Source organism: Rattus norvegicus, chromosome 3 (genome assembly GCF_036323735.1).
Source record: "Rattus norvegicus strain BN/NHsdMcwi chromosome 3, GRCr8, whole genome shotgun sequence".
In the NCBI taxonomy this organism is placed as follows: Eukaryota; Metazoa; Chordata; class Mammalia; order Rodentia; family Muridae; genus Rattus; species Rattus norvegicus.
This window is the reverse complement of record NC_086021.1, coordinates 84,737,931-84,748,474: the sequence shown is the minus strand read 5'-3', so window position 1 is coordinate 84,748,474 and position 10,544 is coordinate 84,737,931. Positions and strand designations below refer to the sequence as shown.

The window sequence follows — 10,544 nt, the reverse complement described above, 5'->3', positions numbered from 1 at the left end:
GATTAAACAGCAACAACCCTCCCAGGTCACTCACTCTATTGTACAATCACAGTGGAGAGCTGTCTCTCCTTCCAGCAGGAAGTTAAAGCTGAACTCTGGAGGCCTCCTGCTAAACAGTTGTGTTTGGTGGGTAAGCCCTGCTCTTTGCAGTTTCTAGGCGGCGGCAGCAGATCCAGCAGAGCTAAGGCTGAGGAGGATGCATCCAGGGAAAGGTAGGTCTCTGTATAGATATTCTACACTATGGATATGCTGGACAGTAATATCAACTTTGTAAAGTGCACGTTTGTGTATGCAAATCAGGGGTTTACACATGCTCGTGGGCAATCACACAGTCATAGAGATAATGCAACTCCTTGGGGAATCTCAGAGGAGACCTCTGAGAAGGTAGATAGAGCTTTGCACACTGAAACTCCTTTATGACTCCTGGCCAGCCACTTCTGCAGTCACCCAGTAAGTAGAGTCTTACTGTTTCTCTTTGTTGTTGTTATTGTTGTTGTTGTTTTTGTTTTTAAATTTCTATTTCTGGACAGCGTCTTACATGTAGTCCTGACTGGAGTAGGACTCACTGTTTAGCTCTGGCTGGCCTGCAACTCAAGTTCACCTGCCTCTGCCTCATGAGTGCTGGAACTAAAGGCGTGTGCCACCACTCAGAATTCTGGGTACACTTTAGATCTATCTGACAAGAACCTGCACTTTATTTAACACGTGACTAGGTGATGCATAATCCAATTTTGGGGATGCCTGGCAGACTAGGGAGCTCAGCCAGGGAGCTCATACTAGCAGCATGGTCCAGAGAGGACACTAGCCCTCGGGAAAAGAGAAAAGCACCCGCGGCTCCGCCCTCTCGCCCCGCCTCCCTTCAGGCTAGCGTCGTTGCCCTGGCAGCGTGGGACAAGGCCCAGGCGGTGGCTGTAGCCACTCTTTCTTCCCCCTCCAAAGGTTTCTGGTGGGTTCCTAATTCGGCCCAGCCCAGCGACGCCTCACCATGCTCCGCAGGAGACTCGGGAGCCGGGTGGGCGCTCTGGAGGAGGGGGCGCCCGTCGGGTGTCCGGAGCTCCCAAAGGCAGCTGCTGAACCCGAGCGGGTTCTGCTTCGAGGCATCTTCGAGATCGGGAGGGAAAGCTGCGATGTGGCGCTGGGCGAGCGGGCCCTGCGGTGGCAACGCATCCGGCCCGAGCTCCCAGCTGGTGAGTGGTGGCCCCGGCCCCCACCTTCCCACGCCCCTCACACCCTGCAGCCGCCACGCCCTCCTGTCACTGACACCCCTCTGACCCTCCACCCCCAGCCTCCTGTAGAGGTTGTGATTGCAAACCAGGAAGTTGCAGTCCAGTTTCCATTAGGAACAAGTTTTGAAACCAGATGTTTAATGAATTTCTATACAATATCGCATCACTGATTTGCGCATAACTTAACCTTACAGTCTATTGACTTACAGTTTTGTGTTTTACTTGTTTGTTTTGTTTCAATAAGAAAATGCGATGCCACAAGTCGATTTCGGTTAGACGTGTCTTGGAGAACAGTGGAATGTGGTTCACAGAGTGTTTTTAATTAGCTACGAGTTTGTGAAATTAGAAACAGCTGATTCCTTCGGCCTCCAGAGGAAAAAAACTCCTTGGGCCACAGTTTGTCATAGAATGGAAAAGTCATTGTTTGAAAGTTTCTTGTCCAAAGGTCTAACTAAATGAAACCATCCAGTCAGGGACCAGCATTAGCGAGGAGTGTGAATTTCACCAGAGCCACAGGTGCAGCGCTGTTCACTTAAGCAAAGCTCCTTTGGGCTTTAAGTAAAATGTTTTCATGTCTCTTAAAAACCCAAGGTGAAGTATTTTCCCGATTCTTTAATATTACAAGCGAGGTGCCAGGATGTGGGATCTTTCTCTTCGACTGTAAATCAGCCTGAGTTGGGGAATATACATGTTTGTAACTAGAATCTGGATTAGCCCAAGGAACCAATTTAAGCTACAAGCTGACAGCATTTAGAGATTGCAGTGAGACCCCCATGTAGGTCAATGCTGCAGCACAAAGACAAATAGTGACTAGAGGAGAGAAATCCCGCTTTACAGTGAGTGGTGATGGAGGAAAAATCGGTTTAATTAGCACTCCTGGTAATAGAATTTGAAAAGCTCTTGTGACAGTTTGATTGCTCCGAAGTTTGTAAGTGTTTAATTTTGCCCTAAGACCCTTTGGTTTTCTTTCCCTTCATACAGAACACATTAGTTTTCTTTACAATTAACACCTGGTATTTTAAACCAGAACCTGGCACTTGTATTTGTAGAACAGGCCAAGCAGCACATTAATAAATCCAGTGGGTAAAGAGTAGGCATTAGGTGACCGTACCAGCAAAGGTCTGATGTTGCATTATTGTAGATATGCACAATGAGGAATGAGAAAGGTGAGTTCCAGAGCAGAGGGGAGACACAACCAAACCACCACACTTAGGAGAACATGGCGCTGGGATATGTAGTAGAGGAAGCCATGACTGTTATTACTTGGCAGGGGCCTAGCTTCCCAGGGTGGTGCTGGGCATCCCAGGGTGGGGCTGAGGTCACGAGGTCTCTGGACACTATTCCGTGGCGTATATGAGCTGTTATCAGAGCATTGCATTTTAAAACTTGAAGTATCTTAGCAGTTTCATTGAGAAACAAAAATACTCCACGATCTCCCCTAACGTGTCCATCTCGAGCACAATGAGGGAAGACATTGATGTGTTTTATGGAGGCCATCACTGCTAGAACTGGGATTAACTGGTGGTCTTGTTGGCAGGGCAAGTGACTCTGACCGTAGTGACTGCAGTTCCCTTACTGGGTTCAAGGTTGACTGTCATCCTTCTCTATATAGATGAGGCTTATGAGGGAAACTACAGGCCGAGGTGGGAAGCTTAAATACACCAGCAATAAGTTTTAGCCTTTTTTCTTTAAATGAAAGGATGTTCACTTTAGTGTATTAGGTCTTGTTAGGAAAGATATTAATCCTGCGAGTAGTTACTTCATTGTAAGCTTAGGTATTTAGGGCACAAGGACTACACAGACTAGCCTGACACCTAAAGACAGAACTCCAAAGACTGACACTGCCACCAGTCAGGCATTCATCACATGTGAAGTAACCAGTATGTTGTGCGGTGATCTAAAGATCCACTGGAATTTCAGTGTGCTCAAAAGAGCATGCTCTGTTCATGATAGGAGGATCAGTTAGCTATTAAGTCCCAAAAATTTAGGGGCAAGGAGGAGAAAATTGAGCATAACGGTATTTTATTATGGGTTTGCAGTGTTGTTAGAAACAAAGATGTTATCTGTGTACCTAGGGTAGAGTTTATGGCCATTGCCTGGGAAGTGTGAGGTCCTAAATTCAGTTTCCATAACCCTCCGAAGGCCCAATCCTCCCTCGTGTCTTTAGCCTTAGTGTCTCTTGGTATTTCTTGGCTTGTGGTTACATAACTCTGTATCTTCACATGGATCCATATTGTCTCCATGAGTTCCCTCCCCTTCTTATAGGGTCAGTGGCCACTGTAGTCAAGAACCACCCTAATTCTGTAGTAATCGCCCTGCTAGATTACAAAGGCAGACAATTTTCCAATATGGTTCTTTTCAAGGTTCCAATAGGATGTGAGTTGGGGGAGACAGTTCATCTCACCAAATTTATGATGGGAGTTGGGAATACAGTTTGGGTTGAAGGCTTCAATAAAGAATAGAAAATGAAAGGCTGTTGCCTGGGGTTGTAACTGATGAGCATCAGTCAGGATTATACCAGAATATTCCAAAAGTACCAGAGACCTGATGATGAGAAATGCAGGGTTAATTCAGTCGAAAATATAAAGTTCTGCCATGTTTTTCTTCTTTAATTTTAAATCTCTCCACAGATCTTTATTCTAAGCCCTCTCACTAATGATGGCCTGTCGAATCCTTATTGAAACCACCCACCTTCCATGCCTCTGCCGTGTTAATGACTTTAGCTTTCATTCTGCTTCAGAATGCCCAGCTATGGCTGCCACACGGGTGTTTGCCATCTCTTAAGTCTATGTCCAGCTCAGGAAGGATGCTGTCTCCTCCCCTGTAGATATTAGTCTTCTTGCTCTCAAGCTCTTTTACTTAAGCATGGTGAAGTGCCCAGGGCTTGCCCTTCCTGACAGTCCATGGTCTGGATCTCCGACTGTTCCCTCCCTCGTTTCCATGCCTCGTTCTCAAATTATCTGATGTGCTTTCAGATAAATGGTGCCTCACGTTTCCTCCCATGACTCATCTCTGAATTCTTTCTTAATTCTGGGAGGCCCACTATCTTCCTCTCTGCTGAAGGTGCCCAGGAAAAGGTTTGAAGCAGTATTCAGTTAAATAGGAAATGCCAGTCTTTCCCTTCATGGAGTTCTCCTTCCTGTGACATGATTCAATTCCATTGGCTTGATCCCACTAGCACCTAGATTTTCAGTCTCTCATGGGGCTTCATTCTACGTGTCTGTACTTTTTGGTGTTCCCAAGGAGTCTCATCTGTTGTGGCTGCATATGCTTTCCAGAGTGTAGGCAACTGCCAAGTATTTCCACACAGCATTACTACTTGCCTGAAAGTCACTTTGTAGCTACATTGATATTTGATCAATAAACAGCTAATGATTTGGTGCTCATATATTGGGGTCAGAACTATGCATAGTTTCAGATACATGGTGATGGATAAGAGGGGTCACTGCATTTCCAAAGATCAGGTAAAATGTGAGTCCAGAAAGAACCATTGGTATTAGTAATAGATGGTAATTAGTAATAAATGGTGGTACTATGCTTAGGCTTCAAGGGGCATATTGAGGGAGTAGACCTGAATTTAGAGATGAAGATATTAGGCTAGATCTTTGACCTTTGCCTTAGCCTGACTCATTTCTTCCACCAACCCTTTGAGAAAGGAAGTTAGAATTCACTTACCTCAGCTCCCTCTCTTGTATTTGAGGCCAACAATCTGTAGGCAGGGGAAAGAGAGCAGTGCTGTCATGCATAGGTAGTGGCTTCAGTGCACAAAGGAAGTAAAGAATGACGGAGTCCAGATCTGGATGAAGGAAGGAAGACAGCCAGAACATCTGTTTGGTTTACTTTCAGCTCCAGCATGGACCAGCCACAAGGAGAACATTTACTGAACGAGCATGTTTGTGACAGATTGCTGGCCTCACAAGCATCAGTTTTACCTAGTGCCTCGTCTCATGATGAGCTCTGCTAAGCATGGACTCATCCTCTGTAGGAGGGTCCTCACCTCCTTTCTCCACTTTAAGAACTGGAATTCTTTATAAAAATGTTCTTAGGGGATTTCCAATATAACATACATTAAAATGAACGTTTTTTAGTCAGAGTGAGTGAGTCTGTTTCCTTGGCTCCTACTTTGCCTAATGGGACCATATTTGTTTCTTTGAAAACCCACTGAGTCGTAGGGAATGGGCTGAGAGACACATTAGCTACCATGGCATGAGGTCTCCATGATCTACATCTGCCTGGCTCTTTGTCCTTATTTCCTCAAATTTCACCACCTTGTGCTAGACAGGATGACAGAGATAGAAGCCCACGGACGGGGCTTGCTATGTGACTCCTGCCACCCAGAATTGCCTTCCTCTTCTGTTTTTATCAATGCTTCCCAGTTGGCACTCATTAAAATTAATGGAGACTCATTTTAGATTTGTTCCCCTCGTTCTCTTTCTGCATTTGGGGCTCACATACAGAGATATGAATCAGTTTTCCTTTCTCATTAGAGGACAAGCTCCTTGTACATCTTTAATTTTATATTGTTTCTGAGTTTCTCATATAAGAGCTAGCGTTGCCTCATTTCTTTGTTGTGAGGGTCTAGCAGGGAGTTCCTGTTTTGCTCAGCTTCAGGGCCATAAAGACAAGAAGTCTGGCACTGTCATATAAACTATATGAACCGTAAGGCATTATCCAGTTCAGAGAATGATTTATTTTTTATTGCTGCAATAGTCCTTGATGATCTTCTGATTAGGACTGAAAATTGTGACCGCCTTACTTGTGGACCTTACATGAGTTTATTCATGCTGATGTAAGTCCTCAAGGTAGCTGCCTGTGACATAGAGGAAAGCAATATCCTAAAGATCTTAGAATGGAGTCCGATGAGATTTCTAAGTCCAAATGAGCTGGGTACAAGGTGCCAAGATTCACAGGGAAGCTCAGAGTCTTGGTCAGATACAACTGACATTTGCCTGTTTCTTTTAACTTTTATTGAATTTGTTAATTGACAATTTCATATATGTATAAGGTACATTCTAATTATTGTAATCTCTTCTAAATTCTCTCTTCCCTATCAACACCCTCTTCTCTATGTAATTCATACAATAAATTTTTGAGTCCCATGGAATTTTGCCAGGATCACCTATGTGATTATGAATTTAGATATATCCACTGAAACCTGGTAGGATTCTCAGTGGGTACACAATTGAAGGTTACTTCTCCTCCTTCAGAAACCATCAGTAGCCAATAGCTCATTGTGGAGAAATGGGGTCCTATGGACCTCTCCTTGATCCATTATGTAGATAGGCTTAGTCTTGTGTAGATCTGGTCCATACATCCAGAACTCTTGGAATTCACCTGCTTTATACTATGCCTATCATCCTGCTTTTTTTTTTTTTGTGAGCCCAGATGTCGCCAGAGTTCAATATTTTCAATGAAAATAGCTGTCTATTGCATTGTTTTCTGTCTCAATCAATGGCATACTTCTAGGAACATGTGTTTGTCGATGGTGATGATTAATTTGGATTGTTATATTAAAGTGGAAGACACAAGACTTTGTACATCCTATTCACGAAGATATTTTACTGTCTTGTGTGATCAGGTGTTATTTATTTCCCACGGAACAAAAGCAAGAGAGAGAAAACAAGGGACGGGGGGGTTTGGACTAGGTCAAGCTTAAGGTTGTACTTTATTTACAAATGTATTTAGAGATGGATCTCTGTGGCATGTATCAACAGCCCCCAGTGCTTCTCATGACGGCAACATGTCTCCTCTGTTCTTTCTCATTTCTCTGAAGTGAGGGCTGTGGGTGAACAGAAGAGCAGGACATAAGCAGATATATGATCTTCTAACATGGAAATTTCAAAGAGAAAAATCTCACCATTGGTCTGTGAAAGCCACTCTGGTTTTCACTACGAATGGTGATCATGATTCACCAAATTAACTTCATAATTTGCTAAAAACCAACAACTTGGAGCCCCTACATCCCTGACGTCTATTTGCATATATGATACAGAGCATATTTCAGGCACGGACATGGAAGGCTCTCAGGTCTTAACTCTGGGACCTGCAAGTGTATAACCTAGACAAGTAAGCAAACCTGGATGGGCATCAGCTTATTCAGCTGCAAAATGAAGGATTTGTACTATAGCAACATTTCTAAAGAACATCAGTTCTGATCACCTGTACAGCTGTGCTTTAAAGAAGAGAAACCCGTGCTTGCTTCGGCAGCACATACACTAAAGAACAGAAACCGGGACGTATTTTGTTCAACAGAAAAAGTCTGAGTAAGCTTTGGATGGTGAGGGGATTCAGCATTTTGGTGTATGTGGACAAGAGTTTTTTTTGTTTTTTGGCAGGAACTTTGAAACCTATTGAATTTCTCATTAGGAAATGAGGGAAACAGGGGTATCCTTCAGTTCTCCAGTATTAGGGCATGATGGGAAATGGGTTGGACCTTTTTCACAGGCTTTGTCTACTTGTTAGCAGAGTTTCCATGACAGGCAGAAGTGACATTTCATCCTGTCTGAACTTTGTTTTATCTGAGCAGACTGTAATCTTATTAAAATATTATGCTTCAAACACTTTTACATAAAGTGAGGGTTTTAATTTTTAATTATGATTTCCAACTCTTGTTTTCACCTATTTACTACCTCTGATACATTTTAAAGTTGTTTTCTTAAAAAAAAATTTCTCACCATAGCTCAGAGCTCAGAGAATTAGATCAGTGACCAGAAAAATCTAAGAAAGCCAGGCTTCAGGGAGAGTTTTCAAAGTGTCTCTTGTTACAAGGCAAAATGACTTTCTCCGTCTTTAAGTTGATACAAACACATTTACATACTGGAAGTTTAGCAGAAAAAAGGTAATATAGAATAATGTGAAAATGAGAAAAAGAAATGATCATTTTTTTTAAATGGGAGTTGGAGATTTAGCTGGGCAGGGCTCATTCTAAGTATTAATCTGCCTAAGCTGTTTGGGAACAGATGTAAGCGAAACAGATACCCAGAGCTCTGCCTTACATCCAAACTGAGACATCTGTCAGAGGGCCCTGTGGTCACGAATAATGGAAGGAGGGGCTAACCCCTCAAATGACCTATTCCTCATGTGAGTTAGGGAGACAGTAATTAGTAAGACGTGGTGCTTTGAGTTGTCACTCTGCACACTAATAAGAAAGCGTCTCTGTGTGGTGTGGTCCAAAGCTGCTGAACTTGAAGAGATTCTTAAGAGACATATAAAGTTTCAACTTTACATAGTAACTGTATTCTACCTGGTAATAAACTTTTAAAAATGCTTTATTCATCATGTGAAAATTTCCCAAGAATTTGTTTTTTTATTAGGTAAATTGGTCTTCATCATCACAAAACAAAGAAAACCACGACTGTGATGCCTCTCTCATAGGACTGCATTTGCAACTGGCCAGTTCAGGCCCCATGTTCTGCCTAGAGGTTTTTAAACAATAGAAATATGGCTAATATGATAGAAGAACAAAATCTGAAATAAGGTTGAATTTCAATGTATGTAAGTCTAATACACGCAAAAGGCTGGTGACAGCTTCATTAGACAATGCTGTAACAGCTTAGGGGTGAGAATGTTCATTTTTGATCTAGGGATGTAGCTCAGGGAGAGGATCCTTATGAAGTCCTGATTCAATCCCCAACCCAGTACTTCTAAAAGGAAAGGGAAAGGAAAGGTCAAGTTTTCTTATTTTTCAGGATTTAGTTCTAATGCATTTTTCAACACAGGAAAGTATACTTTTCAAAATGTTTATCCCGGTGTAGAATGAAGGGAGTCATATAATTTGCATGGCCTATTAACAAGAAAAGCAATTGAGTTCTAGGCCGTGTTTGTTGGTACTCTAGAGGCCGGGGCAGTGGATCTCAAGTTCAGATTCAAATCCAAAGGGAAAACAAACAAAAAATATTAGCAATGCTGATCTGGAAATGCTGAAATGGCATTTACTCTATTTTGTGTATACAAGACGGCCTTCATTATTTGTGAGTTAATTGGCTAGTGATTAAGTGTAAAAACCACTGCATAGTTCACCACAGTCACACTGTATTTATTGTTCGAACAAATTTGACAATTATCAATGTGCTACTGATTTGAAATGGTCATGATCCTATCTGGCCCCTTTGACCTTGTGAAATTCTGTAGACTAGAATTCTTTTATTCCAAAAGATTAAGAGCCCATTTGAAGGCAAGCACATTCAAACTTAACCTATCTTCTTTTGCTTGTTCGTCTCCTTTCTTTCTACTCCTGTGGGCTCTTTGTGAATGAAACTGGAACAGAAGTGCTCCCTGGAAGAGGAGACAAATTTTCCACTGGCCCCTCAGGGACATACAGTAAGAGGCACCTGGGGGATAGGGGTGTCGAAGGTCAGTAGATTAGAATTGTGAAGCAGATGGCACTGTCCATAGCTTGGGGCCCTTCAGAGGACTGAAGAAATGCACAGATGACAAAGATAAAGACTGAAAGAGCCAAGGTGATCAGTACAGACAGCAGGGTACTGTTGGGTACAAGAAGCTATGGTTGCCTCGGCTGGGGTATGTTGACATCCACTGAAGTTTGACAGTGGGTTTTAGAGGACCTGAGATACCTGGCAATTGTGAGGTCTCACTGTTCGACTGTCCATCACAATCCCATGTTCCTTACGGCTTCTTGTGTGTTCTGTGACTAGATGGTAACACTTCGTATTACATGGATGACTCAGCAGAACATCACTCAGTTATAAGCACAGTCCCCTCAAAAGGCTGTGACGAATCACTAGCTCAATTGTAGAAGTGTGGGGCTCATAATAGTGTTCCACCCCGAGGGAATGAAGTATGCCTCTGCGTACATAAATGCATTCGTGTGGTACCAAAGGGAAGGAACTCTCAGTAGCTATGATTCTTCCTATGATCTTGGAATCCCCAAAACCAGGGTGTGCTAGTTGAAGTTAGGGAAAGAAAGGAAGGGGCAGGCATTGCAGGAAATTGAACCTCATGCTAAAGTTTTGACATGAGAACAAGATTTTCGGGGTTCTCAGTGTAGGAAATGACTAGATCTAAAGGTAGTCAGACAAGTAGACAGACAGACAGACACATACACAGACTAAATACTTTTACAGCTTTTTATTTTATTTTATTTGCAGGATTGGTATAATATGGTATAACACTATGCACTTACAGTAAACAAAAGGATAAGTCTAAGCTAACATACCAGCTGGCGTCATGGGATTCTTGTGAGTACTCCAAGATTTTGTATCAGAAACAGTATTGTGCACAAGCCTACTGCTGCTACACCACGATGCCCTGTGCTTGGCTGCAAGTAGTGAACGCACGTCGATTGGTGTTTATCCCACT

General features: G+C 42.8%; 1 protein-coding gene across 2 annotated transcripts in view; it reads left to right on the top strand.

Moving 5' to 3' along the window:
* Positions 1–475: 475 nt before the first annotated feature.
* Positions 476–10,544, top strand: part of Cerkl (ceramide kinase-like) — a 106,879-nt gene continuing 96,810 nt past the window's right edge. The window contains exon 1 of one of the 2 annotated variants that reach the window (XM_056985385.2): positions 476–1,187. In XM_056985385.2, coding sequence (XP_056841365.1) covers positions 986–1,187 — 202 coding nt within the window. In that variant the 5' untranslated portion in view covers positions 476–985. The remainder of the gene's footprint in view (positions 1,188–10,544) is intronic. The other variant, XM_056985384.2, reaches the window with a different exon arrangement.